A 23507-nucleotide genomic window follows, 5' to 3' on the forward strand; every position below is an offset into this window, starting at 1 on the left:
TAGCCCTTCATACCTTCCTCTGCATCAGAACAGAAAACCCACATCCCCCTCTAAACTGGTACAGCAGAATGGAGAGGATGCGAACGTCATACCTCAGTTCATTGAGATGTTAATTATCTCACACCTGTACCAAGCATTGCTACCCTTCACCAGATGTCTAGCTAAGGCACTTGTATGGCCCCCATTACCCTAGTATCTGAGTATGTCACAGTCTTTATTGTTTACTCCCACAACATCCCTGTGAGGCAGGGCAGTGCTATTAGCCCATTGTACAGATGGGGAATGAAGACCTGGTGACTTGGCCGAGCTCACACAGGAAGTATGGCAGAGCAGAGACTTTAACCCAGGGTAGACCAGACTTGACATCTCTGATATTTCTAAGATTTGTAGGGGTGGGGAGTGGAAGAGAAGGAAAACAAAGCTTAAGAAGAAGAGCTTCCCAGCCCTTCTTTATACACCACAGAGCAACAAACGAAGGATGCAACCAAAATCCATTTTAGGTCACCTTTGGCACTTTGGACAGCAAAGCAGAATACAAGCTAGTCAGCTCTTTGAGACAGGGATCGTCCTTTGGTTCTGTGCAAGCACAAGGCGGTCCTGAATCCAGGACTGGGGCTCCTAGGTGCTCTTACAATACAAATTAATAATAATAAATTTCTCCCTTAGCTCAAAACTCCCCTACAGATGTGTAGCCCTTATGCCAAAGGAGACCTTCATTTAGCTGTCAGCAGTAGTGAGGATTTTATCTCTCTGACTAGCCCAGAGGCGGCCAAGCAGGCACTCACTCTATCCAGCAGAGGGGCAGTGGTAAACCCACATATAAGGCAGATCCTCAAACACTCAATCTAGTCTTTTCTTTTAGCATCATCTCAGTGGAGGAGATGGGAGGGAGAAGATAAAGGAAGCTATATGTTAGGTTCTCTTTCCTAGTGCAAATCTCTGCTTTCTCCTTCTCGTCATGGCCAGCTACAGAACAGACAAGAGAAGCCATCCTGACTCAGAGAGCATAGCTGTGCCTCCTCTTTTATTTTCTCATTGCTTGGCTCTTACAGCTGTTGGTTTTCAAATCTCCTCTCCTTATGCTGTGCGCAGCATTCCCAGAAAGATGCAGCTGGGGCTGGTTTTCTAAACTCTCCCACAATAGAATAGGTAGGTACCTAGATATCAGCTAAAGGGAAGGCGGGAGAGAAAACAAACCTGTTTTTCACATGGATTTTAAGAGAGATCAGCCATTTCGCTCATCATATGTTTCACTTAAAAAAGAGCAGAAAAAAGAAAAAGTTATCAAAGAAAGTAATGGATGTCATTGAAAAAAAGTGGCCCCGTTCTGTTTCTACAGCAACTGAAATACCAGGAATTATGCTAGCAGTGCTGTCTAAAGAACTATCACATTGTTACAGAACAAAAGACTGGGAGATTTATGAACAATTAGAGCAGATTCTTTTCCCTTTTGAACTTTTGACAGCTCTGCAAAGCCCGACTCTGAAACACGTTTGATTCCAAAAAGCTGATGGAACAGCTCAAATATCCCATGCTGTCTTCGTTGTTTCCACTTGCAGAGAATGGAGAGGGCTAAGCAGTAGGCAGGTAACGCATGGTTTGGCTGTTTCATGGAAGGGTTTGATCTACTTCTGCAGCAGGCAAGATCGTTGGCTTTTGATTTAGATTTAGATTTGATATACTCTCCAGTCTCAAAATACAACCACCTCTGAAAGAGTAGGGCCAGCCATGAAAATGCTCATTTAGGGACTTTGGAAATGATGCAGAGGAAAGAATAATCTGACTAAACCCTCTGGGAATTATTAAAAGGAAGTGGGGGGGCGGGAGATTGCAATCAGTGGTAATCAAGGCCACAGACAGCTGACTCAGCACAGAAACCGCAAACGGGTGTCCAAGGTAACAGAGACATAATGAGGCTTCTATGATTTGTGAGGGATACAGAATCTGTCTTTGAAAGACCAAGCATGGAGAACACCTTTATATGCCTCAGTGATGCTGTCCTCTGCTAGCAACACTCAGTCTCAGCCTGGGATATAGGCCACCTCTTGTGAATGCTGGAGGGGAGGAGGATGTTTCTTTTAAAAGACACAGGACTAACCAGGCCTCTTTGTTGTGTATCCTTTGAACCAATGCTCTGCCGATGGAGCTAGCAGTCCTAGTGGGCAGGTTTTGGAATAATGGATCTGAAGTAGGGAGGAGTTACACTGACAAAAAAAAAAACCCAGGTCAGGTTCAGCACAGCCAAATCCTTCCCTGCCCCAGGCCTCTCTTCCCTATTTTGAAATGGGTGGCTGGGGATGGGGAGGCCTCTACTGAGTGCCTACACTGCAGTTAGACACACCCGCTGCTGGCCCACGCCAGCTGACTTGGCTCACAGGGCTCTGGGCAGTTTAATTGCGCTGTAGATGTTCAGACTGGAGCTCGGGCTCTAGGACCTGCAAGGGGAAGTGTCTCAGAGCTGGCGCTGTAGCCCCAGCCCAAACATCTGCATCACAATTAAATTACAGCCCCTTAGCCCGAGCCTGCTGGCACAGGCCAGGCATGGGCATCTAGCTGTAATATGGACATACCGTGAGAACCTTCAGATAGTGTGGGTGGGTGGGTGTGGCTTGCTCATCTTGCTGCCTGCCGGATGTGACTGTCGCTGGGATCCGAGTGGTTAGAGACAGAAAAGGGCTATCAGAGCATCAAATACTCACCACTCCCCTACCTGAATATGAGGGGAGTGCGAGCACCTCCTCCCCAGAAGGGGGTGCCAGACATTGAACACATTTAACATTTTTATTAAAGCTAATGTTTGAAATCAAATTTACACAGGTTACGAGGGAAAAGGTCAGACTTGAGTTATGAGAAATTACAAGTGTCGGTTAAATGGTTCACAAGATACATACCTAGTACATAACCAGCATAGACCCAGATTGGGGTGCAGGATTTTTAAGGAGTCAGTGAATAAGTGATCTCGCGTATGTCACCCATTGACTTGAGCTTTCATCCCCTTTTACTGTCCTGCCAGCCTGAATGCTCTTACCCGGCTGAGATCTCTCTACAACTGCTCTAAAAAGCAAAGCTGGAATTCAGGAAGGAGACAGAGCAACTTCTGATGAACATGGTCTGGATCTAGAATCTTTATCACCCCCTCTGCCTCCCTCCTGCCTTTACCATCCCATGCCACTCCTGCTCTCACACTTGTGGCTTTCAAGTAGCACAATCATTTCTTTTAAGGCCAAAGAGTAAAAGGCTAGAGCTGGCATGTGGGAACCAGGAGACCTGTGTTCCACTACCTACTCTACCACTCACTCACAGTGTGACAGCCTCCCCGTGCCTCAGTTTCCCCTTCTGTAGCTCTGGGCTAACAGCGTGCTTAGAGATACTCTGATGAGCAGATGGAAGTGCAAAGAGCCCTTATAATTGTCATTAAGGAACACAGTGTGTACCAGTATAATAGTGAATATATCGGGAGGAGGTTGGGAACCTGAGGGTCTTGGAATTAAACACCATTCCCTGCATACCATGTGTTATGCAAACCTGTGTGTCAACACACAGCTCCTCCAAATCAAACAGGGAGTGGAAGGGCTCCTGAATAACTCTCCACATTCTCAGCATGCACTAACTCCAGACATCTTTACCTATGGCCCCTGTCCTGGGTGGCATCAAACCCCTTCAACTCCCATCAGATTCAGTGGTGTTTGTGGGAAGCATCAGAAGCAAGTCGTGTGTGTGTTGCAGGGGGCTAGACACTTAGCCACAGCAGAAGGTATTTTGGGATTGTGCTTTGGCCCCAATAGGCTTCCTAAAAAAACCTCAGTGACATCCCACCCACAGAGGGGTCGACCTGCATCCACTCACATAGCAGGGGCTGCGTCCTTTGTCTCAGCTAAACCCAGAGGAAAGGGGCCAACAGAAGTTGCTATGCTGACGTACCCATTGGAGCACATGCAGTTAGGCTGGCTGTAAATGCTGACACCCGGGAACAAAGATGATTTGGGATGAGTTGCGGGAGCTTCAGGATTTCCTGAGCTGCAGCCCTAAATCATGGCTGCCCCCCAAAGCCCCTGGTGCAGCCACAATGCCCAGCCAGAGCTGGGGAAAAGGAGCGGGAGCCCTATTCAGCGTATCTCCAGCAGGTTTGCTTTATGCCAGGGGCACACCATGGGGATTCTTCGATAGCGACTCTAGGGATATGTAAGCAGGCTATTAGCATCTACACGTACCAGGCATTAAAAGGGGAAGAGGCTGGGAAGTGGAGCCCATAAGGAGAAGAAGTAATAACAGCCTGGACTGTATATGAAGCAAGGAATTAGAGTGGGAAGCATTTTAGGCTGCTGGTGTCTGCTCCTGCTAGGTACTGAGTGCCCTCAACTCCCACTGACTTCAGTGCAAGTGGGGAGATGCTCAGCCCCTCACAAGATCTGGCCCTTCAGTGAGATTTCATCTCCCCCTCTCCCTCTTATCCCCAGTTGTTTTATTAAGAGTGCTGTGAGCTATTGGTTCAGAAAGGAGTCAAAAGTACCAGGATCTGGGAGACAGGGGAAGGGACTAGACAAAACCATCTCCTATGGGAAAGTGCTTGAAAAGAGCCAATTGATGTCCTCATCGATTGAGAAGAATGAAGTTTCTAATCTGACTGTTTTTGTTTTCCCACCCCCCTCCAGCACGGGAACAATTCTGATCCTGTCGCTCATGGGAAAAGTACCAGGTGGTTTATCATCCTTTTGCCCTAGGGTGAAAATCATGTAGCAGAGGACCTGAATGGAATGATTCAAGCTCAAAGAGGACTTTGAAATATTAGGCTCCAGTGTGCGACCTCCCCCTCCTTCCAGTTTTAAAGCACAGCTGAGAACACAGGACTAATCCAGCCTTCAGAAAACAGAAACAAGCCCGCCCGCACCCCCCACAGAAAGGAGATGTCTCCTACAAGGGGATAACAAAGCAGACCCCGATTGTCGGGGAACTCACCCCAGATCAAAGTAAGCAGCTGAGCCTTTGGGATGAGGCTGAGGGAGTAGACAGCGCCAATGTGAAGCAGTGTCATTAGGACAACATTCCTCCAGACAATCTGCTGGCGATATCTGGTGCTCCCCTCGCTGCTCTCGGCTTTTGACCCTAATGAGCTTTCTTTTCTCCCATCAGCGAAGGGGCTCCTTTCCTTTCCATCCACTGCACAGCTGGCTCCCGGGCCCGACATGGCTAAGAAAGCAAGGTCTGCGTGTGCGTATGCGCCAGAGCTTGTGCGGTACCCCACGGAGCAGGGTCTGAGAACAGCTACCAGTCAGCCAGCAAAGGGGAGTAGTTGCTTGCTTTGGAGGGTTGATGATTTATTGTAACAGATGACAATTGTTCTTCTTTTTAGGTTTGGGGATTTCCCCCCCCTTCTTTTCCCTGCAGACCAGTTTTAAATAAACCCTACGAATGCAAGTCCTGGCGCACAGCATCTGTTGCTAACATCTCATCCATGATGCTCCTGCTGTGCCAGGGCTGAACTCCGCACAGCAACAGAGGGAAGGAAAAAAAAGGGGGGGGGGAGGAGGGAAAGAGAAAAAGAGAGTGAAAGACAGACCTGCATAGCTACAGCCAATCAGAATTACATGTGGGGCTCTTCAAGAGAGCGAGCGAGAGCTGCTCTGGCCGCTGTTGCCACATATTGGCTAGACTGAATATTCACACACACACACAGACACACACCCCAAATGCAAACACTGAGAGGGAGGGATTGACGCACCACCCCTGGCCAGATGCAACTAGTCCTCCCCAAAGGCCACCAAGTTTTTGTGAGCTTGCTGCCCCTCGCTTGATGGGGAAAACCCCTCCTTGCACCAAATCAGCCTGCACTCCTTCAGTACAACTGTGCCTGTTTAATAGCAATTGTTGTCAAAGGACATATCATTTAACATCAATTGAAAATCCCTGCTCTAAACAGGATTGAGGGCCCAATCCGGCCCCCACTGGAAAATCAGGCCCCTTCAGGGCCAGCTTTAGGGCGATTCCACCGATTCCCGGGAATCGGGCCCCACCCCTAAGATGACCCCGCAGCTTCCAGAAGAGGGGCCCTGCACTCTCCGCCGAAGTGCTGCCGGAAACAGCGGAAACCAGTTGAGCTGCTGTCAAATAACCGCTGCTATCTTCGATGGCAGCTCAATCGCTGCTGCTGTCTTCGGCGGCATTTCAGCGGCAGCTCTTTCGAATCGGGCCCCGCATGTCCTAAAGCCGGCCCTGGGCCCCTTAACAATAATTACTGCACGTGGCACCACAGGGAGAGAGCAGTTTTTCAAAGGATTGAACTATTGAGTGATCTATTTGCAGCCTTGTTGCCTGCTATGAATGTGCAATAACCAGACTGTTAACAATGTTATGGGCAATCTGATGATAAATGGGCCTTCACCTTTACCCTCGTTGTGAGCTCACTGTAAAAACGGTGGGAAAGTGGCGATAGGTGTGTAAGGTGTCACGATAAGCTATAACAATGCACGCTGATGGGGAAAGGAGCTGCAGCTGCTGTTAAGATTACACCTGGTAAATAAGAGACTTGTGGGACCAGAAATCAGTGAACCAAAATTGGTGGTGAAAATTAGGTCCAATTGGTGAACCAAACAATGAGGGAATCCACAGCTCCGCTTTGGGGCCCTCATCAAGAGACTTGGAGGGAAAGCTGGCTACCCCAATGCTGGCTGACTGAAAGATGACAGAAGGGGAAGGAGTGAGCTTCACTGTCATGGCTGCCACCCCTACTGTCTCCTGGGTCTTCAGCCCCCCTTCATCCTAATCTTGAGAGATGTTCTGAGCCGGCTGGGCCAGATGACATCACCATCTCCACTAGCTCCAGCTAAATCCCAAATACTAGCTGGGAGGTGAGGCTGCGTTATGGTTCCCTCCCATCCCACGTGCTCTTTTCCTTCCCACCTTATTACTTTTCTTTCTTAGCCCTCTCCTTTTTCCTCGTGTCTAATAAGAGCAAGGCTGTATGTTTAGCAACGTTGTTGTAAGTGGTGACCAGAGAGGCAGTTAAATGCAATGCCCTAAACAGCCCACTGCTGGTATGAGTTTGCCAGGTCTCAGAGGTGCAGATCAGACCATGTGCTGGGCCTGTGTTTTTTCAGCAATAAGAGCGAATACTGGAGTCAAAAGCTGCATTTTCTGTCTTTGCTTTTTTTCTCCTTTGGTGTGTTTGTACTCCAACCTATCTCCGCTAACGTCTTCTCTTTTCCCCAAAAGGACAGTTCGTACCATCTCTAATACCCTCTCAGGCAAGGCCGGTGCTTCCATTTAGGTGGCCTAGGCAATCGCCTAGGGCGCCAGGATTATTGGGGGGTGGCATTTTGCCGGGGGGAGGTGGCAGGCGGCTCCGGTGGACCTGCCGCAGTCGTGCCTGCGGAGGGTCCCCTGGTCCCATGGCTCCGGTGGACCTCCCGCAGGCACGGCTGCAGCAGCTCCACCGGAGCCGCGGACCAGAGGACCCTCTCCGCAGGCCAGTGCGCGGGGCGGCAAAATGGCCGTGCGCCTAGGGTGCTAAAAACACTAGCACCGGTCCTGCTCTCAGGGGGGTTTCCTTCTAAAAACTCACTCCAGCTAAAGGAAAAGGGAACAAAGAACATTGTTCAAAAAGAAAAGCCTTATTTAATAGTGCACATTTCAAATGCATTCAGACTGGCTTCTGTTTTCTTCAGGTATCTTTAATAAAAGGTGAAAGGGATTTTTAGCGGTGTCTTGGTGATGGTACCAAGCAGGCTGAGGTCTCTGTATAGCCAACCCTGAACCTTGTTTAATGTTGCAGGGTCATGCTAACACCTTTGACGTTTTGGGCCCACATATTTCATCAAAAGTAATATAACAGCAGCCAGTGATGACTGTTTCTTTCTTTCTTTCTTTTTTTTTAGTGGAGGGGGGAAGGTGTCTGTAGAAAATGTCTCCACTTCGGTTTTACTGTCAGTAGGTGGCAAGTCGAATCCCTTGTTGGGAAATCCCAGCATACGCCATTAAGTGCTGGGGCAAAGAGATACCCCCGTGGGTGGGGCTTACTGCCGCTAAAGGGAGTGAGCCGCAGTTGGTGGAAGTAAGTGTCGCTGCACTGGGGCTGCACCAGACACACCATGGCCATCATGTCTGGGTGAGTCCTGCTCCAACGCTCAGTGACCCACAACAGATTTAAGGTGCTGTCCCACTCCTTCCCCAAAATCCTCTTTTCTGCAAGGGTTGGGCTCTACGCTTCACAACTATTCACTGCTCCACAGAGAGGCAAAACAAGACCCAGCTATCTGCACAGGGGTGAATTATACCCTAAAGGCCCAAAGCCCACAGTCCTTGCTCAGGGCCATGATGCCCTCTACTTCCATGGATTAGCCAGCAGGAGCAGACCAGAGGGGTAGGGAAACTCAGCGAGGTGGATCCATAGGCAATCCTGTAAATCTTCCCCTTGAAAGGCTTGGGGAGGGGGTGTGCAGGGGGCGGGGTGTCACCAAACCTCCTAGATCACATAATTCTGCTGCAGCAATAGATTATAACCATCCTGCAGGCCCAGCTGACCCACCTTATGGTCCCACTGGCTGGGTCCCCCAGCTCTAAGGTGGTGTAATTCCACCCGTCTGGCTTTCACCAAATAAATCAGGCAGTTGGGTAGGGGAGGGTGCCACGAAGAGAGATCTCTTCCATGCCCCTCCCCCAGTTACACCCCTAAGGCCCTACTCAGCCACTCCCAAGGAGTCAAGAGTGGGAAGATAGACTGGCTCTACTAGGCTTTTCCATCTCTAGAAGCCGCTAGGAGCCTGACTCCTCCTGCCTTAGCCCTTAAACTTCTTGGTTTTGGTTGCCCAGGTAATTCTGATTCTTCAAGATGCTTTGGGGGGCCATGCATTGAAAAGGGGGCCAGCTAATTCTGAGATGTAAGCTTTTAAACAGCTGTGTAGAGGGAGTCTGATGTGCTACCAGATTTCACATTGTGCAGTAGGGATTTCTGTTTATAGGTCCTTGTTTAGCTATGTGAATGCCTCTCTTTAAGCACATCCCATGGATAGATACATTCAGCCCAAATTAAGACTTGAATGAGAGTTGATTTTTTTCTCTGGGTCTAGAGAAAATCCTCGTAAGTGATTGGCTGATTTGAGGATAAGCAACACCCCTATTAGACTGTGTTCCTGGTTCATTCCTCTTCTTAAAGTTTAGTTCTGCCTAGGGCCTTGATTCAACAAGGTAGCTAAGTACCTGCTTAGCTTTAAGTATGTGATTAGTCCAATTGACGTCAGATTAGTCAACTATCTAAGAGAGAATTTCCTCTAGATATGGACAGAAAGCAAATCTTAATGTGGATTATAGCTATAAAAGCTATATTCTTTTCCCTTCACAAGGTGTGGGGGGGGGGGAGGGGACTAGCAACTACTTTGGTAAGCAACAGCCCTTAATGGTGCTAGAAAAATGCCAAATATTATCTTCTCAGTTCTTAGTGTCAGAGCTATTCTTTCACTAAGTGACATAAGCACTTTATTAAGGCTGCTGACTTTCAGATATCTTTGTTCTGTAAGCCAGCTTCCGCCACCCAAAAAGTGCCTCTTGAGCATAGGCAGCAGCAGACATTCCGGACGGAATTAGCTAATAAAATTTACTCTCCTGAAAATAACAAAGAAGCCATTGAAGTAAAAAGAGTAATAAAGGGTACATCAGTTTTGTCCCCTTCCCCAAAACATTATTTTAGTTTTCACATGTGCTTACATCTAATCTTCCATCCATTTTTTTTCAAACTCGGCCTTGGCCTTTGTTTCTCGCTATATCTGCAGCCTCATTTTTGTGTGCCGTGTCACTTAGTGCAGGCTGCTGTTTGAAAGGCAGAATCCTATGGTGTTCTAGATCCCAGAGTGGGATTTGTTAATACAGAGTTCACCAATGTCCAGAGGATGACCCAGATTCACAAAGTTGGGGGGGGGGGGGGAAGTGCAGTTGACTGTTAACTAGTGCATGGCTTCAGATGCTGCTGATACAGCGCAAGGGAAGAGAGTCCTGAAGAATATATGGTATTCTGAAGTTATTTAAAAATCAGATGTCAAGATCAAGTAAAATATTTGCCTGCAACTAATTCCTTAAATTATTGAATGGTTCCCTCACTACAAATGAAAAATGGTCTCTATGTGCTTGCAACACACGTTGTCTTCAGTTAATTGTTTTGGGGTCACTGGGATTAGTAATTTAACTTGGATTGATGGGTTACTATATTTTATTCTTTCAGGGGCTCAAATATTTAGGATGTTCAAGGTCAGCCTTTAGGCTACGTTCAAGTGTACTCAGTGTCAGTTTAATAGCAGATACATGCTTTCTGGTTGGGTTGTACCGCATCCTCAGAGGGGGACAGACTCAGTGATTTTAATGAGTCTCTTCCACCTCTAAGTCTGAGGCTCAACATTGGTGCACTTACACTGTAATTGTTGCATGGCCACAATCCTCTAATGTAGATACACTCCACACACAATGGAGTTCACAGAAGTATAACTTCAGCTAGGGTGACCAGATGTCGCGGTTTTATAGGGACAGTCCCGATTTTTGGGTCTTTTTCTTATATAGGCTCCTATTACCCCCCACCTCCTGTCCCGATTTTTCACACTTGCTGTAGTAAGAGGAGGCTATGAGATATAAACCTTGGTATCAGAGGCCTGGTGTGAGGCCTAAGGCCTGAACTAAGGTAATGGTCAAGACTTTGCTAACATAAAGCAAAGTTAAGCTGTGAGCCAGAGGCAGGCCCTGCTCACAGAAGCTGGCAAGGAAAGGGCTTATGCTGCAAAAAGAGACATACCTAAAAGGTACCAGACACCAGATATCAGAACATTCTCATACTTGTACACTGCACACAGATAAGAAGGAACAGGTTGACCCATCCCAATGACAGGGCCAAAAGTGTAATATGATGGATAGAGTTGTTTTGTTCGAACCAACATGGACAAGGTGAGAGGCGGCATCGTACTGCGTAGAGAGGTTGCACCTCAATACGTCAGGAGTGATATGTAACTTGTTTGTACCTCTGTATAAGAATGCACCTCTGAGTGGATGTGTCTGTCCAGCCTAGGGGGCAGTGGAAAGTCCCACCTCTGACTGAACTGAGTGCATATGTACTAGCTAGCAGCACCTTGGCCTTCTATGCCGGGGAGCTGGAGACTGTGTTTCTCTTCAACAATAAACCTGTCTTGATGTGCCTTCGTACCTTACTAGAGTCGGTGGTCATTGGGGGTTCTCTCGGTGTCTGCTGTGCCAGTGATCTGCAGAGCCAGGGCAGCACATAGAGGGAACATGCACGCAGACGATTGATATCAACACTGAACAGAGCACAGCACCATACTGGTAGCATCTGACGACACTTGCTGTCTGGTCACCCTAACTTCAGCTGATAAATCAGAGTGAACTGTATTCCTGGAAGGTAATTTTGTGCTGATGCAGAGTCTCTGCATCAGGGGTTTGTGCCCCGCTGACTGCACTGATGCAGCTACATGACTACCAACGTCCTTAATGCAGACAGGATCATCTAAAAATCAACTAGGTAAGCTTTTCAGCAATCAGTAACATACAGAGGCCAGGCGTGTATCTTAATGAAAAGAATCTACAGCAAAACCATTCATCCAGACCTCAGTTTAGCAAGGTACTTAAGCACATGCCTAACTTTAAGCACATGACTTCAGATGGACGTCAAGTAGTCCTATTGACGTCCATCTGCTTAAGCAGATTAAGGTATATTTCTGTAGCGCGACCTACAACACTAACTCTTTAAATGCCTTCTGGAACAAAATCACATAATACATGTGAAAGGGAAATTCTGAAAGATCACCCAGTAATTTTATTCATTACAAACTGCAATCCAGCTTCACGGTCCTCACCTCCTCGTTTGTTGTTCCGTATTCTGTCCTTTGATATGTTCCCCCTTGTGGTAAACGTCTGTCTCAAATCTGGACTTAGCGTTCAAAATCTGAGTGTTTACTGTGAACCTCCCCCAAGCTTATACCCAGCTTGGATCTGATATCGCTGCCACCAACCAGGATTTTATTTAGGGTTCCTGGTTACCCCGAGTCACCCCAACCTTTTCCCTGGGGGACCCCCCCAAGACCCAGACCTGGTCTCCCTATCTCATCCCCAGCTCCCCCCCCTTTTCCCTGGGTGAGCCTGGGCGATGTTAATTTTGAATGCAAACCCGAGAAGCTATTTACCTCCCTCGAGGCTATGCATTCAAGCTAGTCACACTAACACACCAGGAGATTCCCCCTCCCTTGTCTCGTAGCAGTAACTAGAGAAAACCTCAACCACAGAGAACGGAGTTGTCTTTCTTTCTTTCCGTAGCTGTTCCCCGCCCTGGGGACAATAGGAAAAGTCAACAGAATGTATGCTTCTCTCCCCCTCCCTATCTTCCCGTGAGGGAGACAGATACTGGTACAGAAATTTTTTATCCCTTTGCCTCACTAAAAAAGATCCTCCACAAGTTTTAAAAGAACTTTATATATAAAAAAGAAAGAACTTACATTATACTCACTCTGCATTAAGAAATTCAATACAGGAATATGGCTTATAAGAAAATAGGAATAACAGCCTGATTTAAAGATAGCCCAGTTAAACCAGTCCAGCAATCAACCCCATGTAAATACAAATCAAAGCACTCACAGCCGATTACTTTGTTTCCTTTTGTACTCACAGATGTTTAGTAGAATATTGAAAGAAGAGATGGAGTTAGAAGAAAAGCTTGTTTACTCACAGCGAGGGAAACAAAAACCCAGAACAAGCCAAAACCTCCAAGGTTCCCACCCTTACTTTTTGAAAAATCCGGTTTCCTGATTGGTCCTCTGGTCAGGTGTTTGGTTCCCTTTGTAAACCCTTTACAGTAAAAGAAAATTAACCCTTACCTTACCTATCTACTTATGACACCCCTTACACCGCAAGCTCTTTGGAGTCAGAATTTTTACTAGTTTGTTACATTTTAGTCACTATATAAACACCACATACGTCAACTAAACATACAGAAGGATTCTGCTTGTAACAAATGCTGTATTGTGATTTGATGCATTCTTTAACCTTTAGCTGCTTTAAAACTCACTGCGCTGAAGGGTTAGGGTTAGGGTTAGTGATCGATTTAATGGTGACACTTTTAGTGACTGCATGGAATTGGGACATAGGAGGATTCAATTTTTGCAGAGGAAAACTATAGCATTCTTCCTGCAAATGAAGATAAGTAGGGATGCCTGTGACATTGCAGCCTATATTGTTTTACAAAAATATGCTAATGAGTCAATATAATGTAACTGGAATATGCTTCATGCAAAAGGTCTCTTGTAAGGTATCATTACAAATCTATAATCTGAGTGTGATCATCCTATTTATATAAATGTACCACTCTTGTATCTGCAATTAGAAATATGAAATATAACTCTGAGGACCTAGTGTAATTATGTAAAGCGTGGGCCATTAATGGTGGTTTGGAATCTTGATGACTCCCATTAACCAGGACCATTGTCTGCAGATGGCTCTGTTTTACCTGTATAGGTGTGTGCTGGCAAGTGGGCAATGAAGTCTTGCAGTGATATGTGATCATGTCACCTGAACTGGAATCCATCTTTAACCTGGTATCTTTCCATTGAGAAGGAAGAGGTGGGAACTCAGAGCGGGACAAAGGATTCCCGTCTTATACAGAAGATATATAAAGGGGTGGAACAGAACAAAGGGAGGGAAGGAGCCATCATGAAGAATCCCCTAGGTACCACCTGAGCTGGAACAAGAGCTGTACCAGCGGAAAGAATTGTGCCCAGGCCTGGAAGGTGTCCAGTCTGAGGAAAAAACTTACTGAAGCATCTCTGAGGGTGAGATTATCTGTATTCAGTTTGATTAGACATAGATTTGCGTGTTTTATTTTCTTTTGCTTGGTGACTTACTTTGTTCTGTCTGTTACTACTTGGAACCACTTAAATCCTACTTTCTGTATTTAATAAAATCACTTTTACTTTTAATTAATTCAGAGTATGTATTAATATCTGGGGGAGCAAACAACTGTGCATATCTTTCTATCAGTGTTATAGAGGGTGAACAATTTGTAAGTTTACCCTGCATAAGCTTTATACAAGGTAAAACAGATTTATTTGGGTTTAGACCCCACTGGGAGTTAGGCATCTGAGTGTTAAAAGACAAGAACATTTCTGTGAGTTGCTTTCAGGTAAACCTGCAGCTTTGGGGCAAGTAATTCAGATCCTGGGTCTGTGCTGGAGCAGACAGGACTGTCTGGCTCAGCAAGACAGGGTGCTGGGGTCCCGAGCTGCCAGGGAAGACAGGGGTAGAAGTAGTCTTGGCACATCGGATGGCAGCTCCCAAGGGGGTTTCTGTGATCCAACCCATCACAATGCCAGTGGAGAAGGGTGGGGGGGCGGAAATAGTTGCAGCACTTCCTAGTCTTTACATGGAGAAATCCTGAAAGAAAACCCAGAGGAGATTTGAAGTGCAAAGGTTTTCTCAGACATTTATATGGTTAGATAGAACCAGGGTTGGAGCCCATTGCCTCAGGAATGGTCTCATGACACCTCTGTTATCTCTAGCCTAGACCGTTTTAAGATTTTAGTTCTAAACAAAACCAAAAACATTCAAACCTTTAAAAATTACCTTTTGGTTCAGAGGACAAAGACATTCTAACAGAAATGGGAAACAAACCATAATCAACTGGTGGGAGGGGGAGACAAGATTAATAAAAAAATCCCATTGTGATCCCTGATCTGGCTTCAGAAACAGAGTCAGAAGATTGGTGCTATTTAAAAAATGAGTAAGGGTCAACTCAGCTTCTGTTAGACTGCCTCACTTCACTGTTGTGGTGATACTCTGTTACAGAGTATGGTTTCCAGTTTGTTTACTTTTTCAATATAGTTCAACATGTTCACGCAAGACTACAAATATGTACGGAGTATAAATCACTTCTGCTATGCTGTGGTCAACAATATTTTCTTGTTAGTTAATATATTTTATTAATGTATAGATCCACCTTTTATACCCTGATTCAGCAAGGAATTTAAGCATGTGTCTAACATTTAGCATGCAAACAAAAGGCCTTGATCCAGCAAAGCATTTAAGCATTTGATGAACAGTAAGCACATAAGTAGTTCCATCAGCTTCGATGGAACCACTCACATGCTTAAATTACGTATGTGCTTATGTGCCTTGCTGAACTGGGGTTTATATTAGGATGCTTTGACTTGTTAAGAACCCAGACAGAAGCTGGATTTTGATGCAGGACACGGAGCATTCACTTTGGGCCAAATTCTGCCATCAGCTATTCACAATCAACTCCCACTGGACTTCCTTGAGGATTGTGTGTATATCTGATGGCAGAGTGTGGCCCATTGTGCTTCAGTAGGTCTTTTACATGCAGGTTGAATAGTTACAGAACATATATATGTGGTGAGGGTGACCTGTAAGTTGCCACTGATATTATTTTTGCACTATGCTATTGTTTTTGAAGGCAGAAAGTTAAAAACCAGTAAGCAACCAAATTTAAAGTAAAACTTAGGGGGCTATTCCTCGTGTTTATGTCCACAGCACTTATGCATGGGCTCAAGTCCCACTAACATCAATGCTTAGCTGTAAGCATTTGCTTAAGTTCTTTCCTACTCAGCAAGTCACTTAAGCACAGTCATAAGTTCCATGGATAAAGTGCCAAAGTGCCTTGCTGAATAGGAATGGACTTAAGCACGTGCAGGCAGTTAAGCACGTTTTGTTTAATCAGGGCCTATAGGAGAACACAGCCCACTTTACCAGCTGACCAACAAAAATGTACTTGTGAACTAACTGCACTGATAGAAGAAACAATATTCACCGAGTCTGGCCAGTCATCAAACATGTCACTAGATTATTTACGTGTTCTCCATCCAAGCAAATGGGAACACGAAAGGCCGTGTGCAACATGAGCACTTCCATCTTGCTGAAAGGGATGTGACAACATGGATCATGAGTGTGCGAACGAGGACCCATGTTGTCACTTGCTCATGATCAGCATGACTACATCCACTATAAACAAAGCCACAAGAGAGACAATGAGACCAAAAGGCACTGGGTTTTCCAGGTCTGCTTCCATTCAAGTCAGGGGGCGCTTTGCCAGAATCGGGCACTCAGTTTGTAACTATACGCTCAATCAAAAGCAAATGTAAGTTGGTTCTCTCTCTGAGCAGAGCAGTAGAGCATGATCTAATTAAAATGCACCTTGATTGCCCATTCCTACCTGCCCTGAACAACACAATGCCCCTTTGGAATAGTGATGGAGTCATTGTATACCCCACAATGAATAGCAGTGTTCTTGTGCAGCATAAGCGACATTGCTCTGGAAGATGCAGAGTCTCTTCCCAACTGAATAAATTGGGCAAAACAACTCAGTGTGAGGTGAGTAAACACTTTGTTTTTAATGTTCAAATGTTAGCTCAACAGCGCTTGAAAAGAGCAATTTTATGAGTTGTACTGGGGCAAAGCACAATAGCCTAGTGTGCTAATTAATTACCAACTAGAGTTCTGGAGGCAACTGAATCAGCAGAGAATATATAATTAAGCCCAAGACTTTTATAGATGTATTTTAAATGTTCTTCTAGAATTCTCTCTCTGGAAAAATGCAGAGGAGAAGCAAGTACCTGTTAAAGAGAATGCAGGAAGGTTGCAGTACCCAGCCATCATGAAATCTCAGCACAGAGCTGTGAAAAAAAGTTTCAAAGTGAATTATATTGATTTTTCTTTTCTTTTTTTTTTTTTTTAAATGTAGCAGTTGTGATCCCAGCAAGTGATCTCAAAATATTGTTCAAAGACCTAGGAGCTCATCGAGTGACAGAGAAGGGAATGGAGACAAGCAAAGACCCTGATCTAGCAAAGCATTTAAGCATGTGATTAACTTTAAGTACGTGAATAGTCTCCTTTACTTCAAATGTGTTAATGGAACCGTTTGTGTGCTTTCACCTTAAACACACACTCAAGTGTTCTGCTGGATTGGGGTCTAAATTCCCCTTTGATGCACTGCATATTATGTATAAGACAACTTTAAAATGAATATTTCCCTTTGTTGGGAGGTTGAGTACAACTTCCATTCTGACTCCTCTGTTTCTGTTGCTCATAACATTTTCAAGCATATCAGTTTGGAATTGAAATTTGCTCAGAAAAAATTGTGTTTTTTTTTGGTGAAAAGTCTGAGAGGAATTAATTTAGAGATTTTTGAATTATGGTTGCATGGAAAAAAAAGTATCTGTTTTGATCAGTAATTCTGTGAAGAGATAACAGAATTGGCTGAACAGAAAAACAAACAGCTTGCTTTGTAGTTTTCACTAAGATCTAACAATTAGTAAGTGGGAAATTTTGTGCATGAATATTGGAATTATGCTGTTTTTCTTAATAACCTGGGCTTAGAGTATCTCAAAGATGAGAATGGCAGAGTTAAAAGGACACCCTGTCAAATACCTAATGTTCAGAGATATCACAAGCTCTAATGGCAATTTTTATTGGATCAGGTCAGTGGTCGATCTGGCCAGTATCCTCTTTTTAATGGTGGCCAGAACAAATGCTTCAGAGAAAATTAAGATGTTTCTTGCACCTAACATTAATTAACAATATTAACTATAGGATAACCAGTACTCAGTTTGTTCCTAACTCAAATAGTCAGAGAATGGCTTATGCCCTGAAGATTCAGGGTTTATCCCCCTATCAAACTCTCCCTTTTAAAATGTTTACTATTCCAAAACTGGATAGTCTTTATCTATATAAATGTCCAATTTTTTTTTTAAAAAACCATCATAATCTGATAAGCTTTTGGCCTTAATGATATATTGTGGCAATGAGTTCCAGAGGGTAACTGAAAGAGAAATTAGAAAAAACTAAAAGAGCATAGAACCTTAGAACTACCTAAAAAAGAGAGTGGACGATGAGTTAAGGTTGGAAGCTCAATCTTAATGTCGTGTGCTCACATATAGAATGTTACATGTTAAAACTGTTCTTTGTATCCATATATTATTTGTGAAAATAATACAATATATAATGAAAAGCAACTTCACTTTAGTCCAATCCTAGGGCTTAGGCCTGCCCCAAAAGCCTAGGCCAGCCTGAAAGCTTGTCTCTTTCACTAACACAAATGGTCCAATAAACAATATTACTTCACCAATCTTGTCTCTCTAATATCCTGGGACTGACACAGCTACAACACTGCACAGTCTTGCACCAGTAAAGTTTTGTCACTAACTTCAGTGGAAGCAGAATCTCACTGCTATGGAGGGAAAGCAAGAGAGATGCAGTCATCATCCTATTTTAGCATTTAGGCTTGAATACGGTCTGTCCTTGCCTAACCTCTCTCTCTAATCGATGCTTAATGTGGTTTTGAATTGCTAATCCACATTAAATTTCTTTTATGCAGAGTCATCCAGGACCAACATATGGTTGAGGAGCAGGGAGGGGAAAAATAACTGATGGAAGAGGAACTGTTTTCCTGCTAAGTTCTAGCACGTCAACCAGACTAATCAAATGGGATCACCTTACCGCTTGGGTCATCTGAAGTGAGGCTCAAAGCACTCAAGGGAGTTGAGACGTGCTAGACACATATTTTTGACACATCCAAGGACTTTAGCAATCATCCAACTACCAGGAGCCCCTGAGCTATAGCTCAGTGATTTGAGCACTGGCCTACTAAACCCAGCGTTGTGAGTTCAATCCTGGAGGGGGCCATTTGGGGATTGGTCCTGCTTTGAGCAGGGGGTTGGACTAGATGATCTCTTGAGGTCTCTTCTAACCCTAATGATCTATGATTCTACTGCAAGAACCTGACTGCTCCACATTCTAGAACAGGATCAGGAGTACGCCACCACCAGGTTTAAATGGTTCCTCTCCTCTTTTTTCCTCCAGGGGTCCAGTTTAAAATCTGTTCTTCTGACAGCAGGACCATTGTTACTAAGCAGCATGTAACAAAACCCACATTCCCAGTATGTACGTCAGGGAGCTCTGTTATCCCAAAAGCACTGAATTTAATATCTTATATAAATAGTGCACAGGACGGAAAAGCCATCGTGATTAAAAGATGACCCAAAACATTCCTTTGTAGGCTAGTCTTAGAAATTCCCCAGGTAAAACATGGTAAACTCACGACAAGGATTTACAAGCAATAAATGTTTTTTGCTTAAGTATCCATTATTTCTATAGAACTGAAAGAGAATCTGAAGTAACCTCCACCTTGCATCTCCGTCTGCTGCAAGGTGGTACTAGAAAATTCTTTTAAAACTGCACGTGCCAGTGAATGTTTCCCTCCATATGTATATAAAGATTTTCCACTGGCTAGAGAACTCTCTTTTCTCCAGGACGGGCTCCTCTTCTTACAAGACACATCCAGCTATCATAGGACAAGACTCCTCTTGCCAAAGTTTAAATGTTTTATTATTTTTTTCTCCACAGCCTGTGGGAATTATTCTGATCTGACCAGGCTGGTGTAAATCAGAAGTAACTCCAGTGATATCAATGAGGTTCCACTGAAATCTGGTTTCAGTAAGATACAGGCAGTGCATTATTGAATTCTTTACACAAAAATGGTCCTCTGTGTTTATAATGTCAGAGAGTGGTTTACTTGCTTGACATTCTTTGAAGATGTAACCAGAAGGTAACTGATCTATCACCATTTTGTTCCCAACTGTTCTCATTGATAAAGTAGCACATTTTCTCATTAAGTACATTTCTGTTCTATTTTTAGAAAGCTTGGGTCTCAGCTTTGAGATCTTGAGGACAGCCTAAGTAGAGGCAGGCTACTGACAAAACCAGGATAGCTGTGCTGCTGCTATGATGACAGGCTAGCAGTGTGATTTCACAACACCCACAACCACAACTACAGCCTAAGAAACAGAGCCTGTAAAATGGGCTAGCCAAACCAATCTGTGAGACTGTTCCTCACAAGAGGAAATGCCACATAATGCTGACCTGGGACACATCTAATCAGTCCATTTACAGAGCTGATGGGAAATACTTACTAGACCATATGGTCCAAGAATCCATGGGTGCACTACTGACAAGCTTATTTTTCTCACTGAGACACGAAAAAAGATTCCTCAACCTCATTACTCAGTTCTGGCAGTGCTGCCGTATTTCACCTTTCTGCCACTATTCAGCCAACATAATAACCCACTACAGAAGAATAGGAGGATTATTTAGGTGCCTAGTTATGGATTTAGGAACTTACCTTTTGTTATCTATATTTAAAAAAGTCTCAGCATCTGGTGGAGTGAAACTGTTCTCTACTACAGCGCCTCAAGAACAGTTTTGATAGCTCCTATGGGTCTATATTCTCACAAACACAGGTTGTTGCAGGCAATATCTTTTAATGACAGATTCCAGTAATTATGGAATTGTCCTTACCACACTTATTTGACACTCATGACATGTTTTTCAAATTTTAAAAACTCAAGCACAACTTTAAACAAAGCAGAAAATGGCATCGGTAAATAACAAACACACAAGAAACGTACTTGATTCGGTATGGGGCCAGTGACATGGTAATGGTTATGTCATAGCATAGTGCACATCAGAGCACTGCAAATATGAAAATGGCCACCTATAACTTCTAACTTCAGGGGAATGCAAGAAAAGGTTTGCCTTTGTTTATGTGCTGAATGCTCACCTCTCTCTACTGGTTGCCGTAGCAACTTGTAATGATTTCAGATCTTTCAATGCTCTGCTAAGCCCTTCCTTGACATGTGAACACCCTGATGTAAACTTGGAATAGAATTGTCTTAATCCCTATGTACCAGGACCTCCGCAGTGCGCTCAGCACTGAGAAAACACGTCCACGTCTCCCCAGAGTGATGGACAGCTCTCTCCCTGGCTCCAGTTCAAATCTTCAAAGCTTCATGTCATACAGACACATTTTAATAAATTAATCTTTATGGAAAAGATCACCTCAGCCTTTATTTTTCTTATTTGGCCCAGTGCAAAATTAAACCATTTAACATCTAATTGGAATAAACTGAATTGCAGGTAGGTTTAAAAATGAATGACAAAATACACTTAAAAAGAGGATCAGACACTTTAATCTGGTGGATATGAAGGAATGGGAGGGGAAGTGGAAAGAATGTTATAAGGTCTGTCTGATACACAACCTACCATCAGCTTTTCCCCCACACTTCTGTATTAAAAACCACTCTTTAGTGTACAACATGCACTTAAAATTGACAACACGAGGTGTAATCCATTAAATATACTGTCTGTAGACAGGAATCATTAGGGATGATAAAAGATTAAAATAAAAAAGCACCAGGGCTCAAAGGCCATTCTAAGATGATGTATATCTGTAGGGATAGTGTCATGCCATTGATCAGAGATCTACTGCAACATGCTCTAAGGTCTGGTATTTGGTCCCCTTCTTGCACACGTTTTGCTGAATGTACTACTTTGGAAAAGTGACATCACAAGCTCTGCTTGGGCGAGGGAGAGGGGTGACATCAGACCCCCAGCTTATTGGCTTGGGTGAGGACGACTTTCAGCACTGGCATGAAGGCAGATGTCTCGCTGAAGTTGCTGGTGCTGACTATGTGGGTGTGGATGTTCAGTCCCTCTGTGTAGTTGCGCGTTTCGATGCTTTTCGCAATGCTGTGCAAGCCGTTGATGATTGCTGGGGAGAGCTGAAATGAAGCCGAGGACACAGAAGGAAGTTCAGCAGAAGGAAAGACATCCAGTATGCCAAAGCCAGAAGATGAATAGCCCGGGGCAAGTATCAATCCACAGTGCTGCTGTGGCACCTGGGTCATCCCTTGAAAAGAGCTAAAGCATTCTGGACCTACAATATAGCCTAACAAACTCATTGGCAGTCTTCTCATTGACATCAACTGACTTTGGTCAGGCCCTTTTACACCAGTGTTTACAGGCTGTTCAGAGGGGAAGAATATTAACTGAATCATCAAAATACGAGAAGAAGAAGAAATGTCTGCAGAGCTCTCCTGGGATGGGGCAGGGGCTCAAGGCAAGCCTGTATTCTGGGACATACAGCCAATTCCACACATGGCTTTACACCACTATTACCCCAGCATCTCCCTGAGTTCAGAGTACCTGTGTTAGTGATGACTATGAACAAGAAACATTAATGGTTTTATTGTTATTTATTTACTGACTTTAAGGTCTGTCTCCTCTTCTGGAAGCATCCCACGAGCAAGTGTCAACAACAAAAAGATTTACCACTAAGAAAAGAGGGTCTTGTGGTTATGCCACTGGGGATACCAGGGGCGGCTCTAGCTTTTTTGCCACCCCAAGCACGGCAGGCAGGCTGCCTTTGGCGGTGCGCCTGTGGGAGGTCCCCGGTCCCGCGGATTCAGCGGCTTCCCTGTGGGAGGTTCCCGGTCCCGTGGATTCGGCGTACCCACCACCGAATTGCCGCCAAATCTGCGTGACTGGGGACCTCCCGCAGGCAAGCTGCTGAAGGCTGCCTGACTGCCACCCTTGCAGGGACTGCTTGGAGCGCTGGTGCCTGGAGCCGCCACTGGCTGGTCCTCAGCAGAGCTGAGTTCAGTAGTTGGCTATGCTATCATGTCCCCTCTCAGTCCTTCGGCCACTTACTTAGTTCCCCATCTGTAAAATGGGGATGATACTTCCTCTGTCTGATTTGTCTATTTAGATGGTACGCTCTTTGGACCAGGGACTCCTATTGTTTGCTTTTAGCACAATGGGACTCTGATCTCAGTCAGGGCCTCGAGGCACTACCACAATACAAATGCCGTAACTCCACCACATGCATGAGAAGTCTGCACACGCTCACAGTGCCAATCATTCTAGGTAATGATTAATATGTGAGCATTAAACCTGGATCAATGCCATCTTTTCAAGAAAGTCTCAGAAATGCCTACAGCATAGGAACAGACCTGTGCAATGGTATTCTACTTAAATGTCATGCGTCTAACCAATGATATAATATATATAAATGCAACATCATATGGAAAAAAGTATTTAAAGTCAAAGTAATAAAAGAATAAAACTACTTACTGTCTGTTCCCTAAGTTTGTCATATAGAAACTCCAGGCGTTTGTTGGCATCATCTAATTTCCTCTTCGTTTGCTGCAGGGGAAAAAAGGAAGTGGAGTGGTACTAAGAACACAGTTCTGATTTGATAGCGAGACTATGATTTAGTCACAAAGGGAACTATATAACAAATGAACAGCAGCAACTGAGATTCCCTGATTAGCACTGGACTTTAAGCTGTTTGCTGAGTACCTTTTACCACTGATTTTACTACGAAAGATGAAGACTAGATGATAGTAGAGAGTAGCCAACCCCCACACCTAAGGTTCTGCCTACCTACTGCACTGCAGTAGTACAGCACATGTGTTGTTTGTGAAACATCCTGCGATGTTTTTGGGATTTAAAAATGTGTGACATAAACATATAGTATATGTTTTGTTTTGCAGCTAACTGGAAAAAACACGGTTACTCACCTTTGTAACTGTTGTTCTTCGAGATGTGTTGCTCATATCCATTCTAGTAGGTGTACGCGCCGCGCGTGCACGTTCGTCGGAGAACTTTTACCCTAGCAACTCCAG

The 23507-nt window shown here is 44.6% G+C and overlaps 2 protein-coding genes across 10 annotated transcripts in view; both read right to left on the reverse strand.

Moving 5' to 3' along the window:
• The window catches only part of SCD5 (stearoyl-CoA desaturase 5), an 83856-nt gene extending 78318 nt beyond the window's left edge, over positions 1–5538 (reverse strand). Inside the window, exon 1 of the mRNA XM_032796846.2 lies at positions 4957–5538. Within this exon, the coding sequence (XP_032652737.1) occupies positions 4957–5185 (229 nt within the window). The 5' untranslated portion in view covers positions 5186–5538. The remainder of the gene's footprint in view (positions 1–4956) is intronic.
• A 15450-nt stretch (positions 5539–20988) lies between these two features.
• Positions 20989–23507, reverse strand: part of SEC31A (SEC31 homolog A, COPII coat complex component) — a 99423-nt gene continuing 96904 nt past the window's right edge. For all 9 annotated transcript variants that reach the window (XM_075066108.1, XM_075066106.1, XM_075066104.1 and 6 more), the window contains 2 exons: positions 22954–23025; positions 20989–21602 (listed from right to left, as the gene is read on the reverse strand). In XM_075066108.1, coding sequence (XP_074922209.1) covers positions 21423–21602; positions 22954–23025 — 252 coding nt within the window. In that variant the 3' untranslated portion in view covers positions 20989–21422. The remainder of the gene's footprint in view (positions 21603–22953; positions 23026–23507) is intronic.

Source organism: Chelonoidis abingdonii, chromosome 5, assembly GCF_003597395.2.
Source record: "Chelonoidis abingdonii isolate Lonesome George chromosome 5, CheloAbing_2.0, whole genome shotgun sequence".
NCBI classification, from domain to species: Eukaryota; Metazoa; Chordata; order Testudines; family Testudinidae; genus Chelonoidis; species Chelonoidis abingdonii.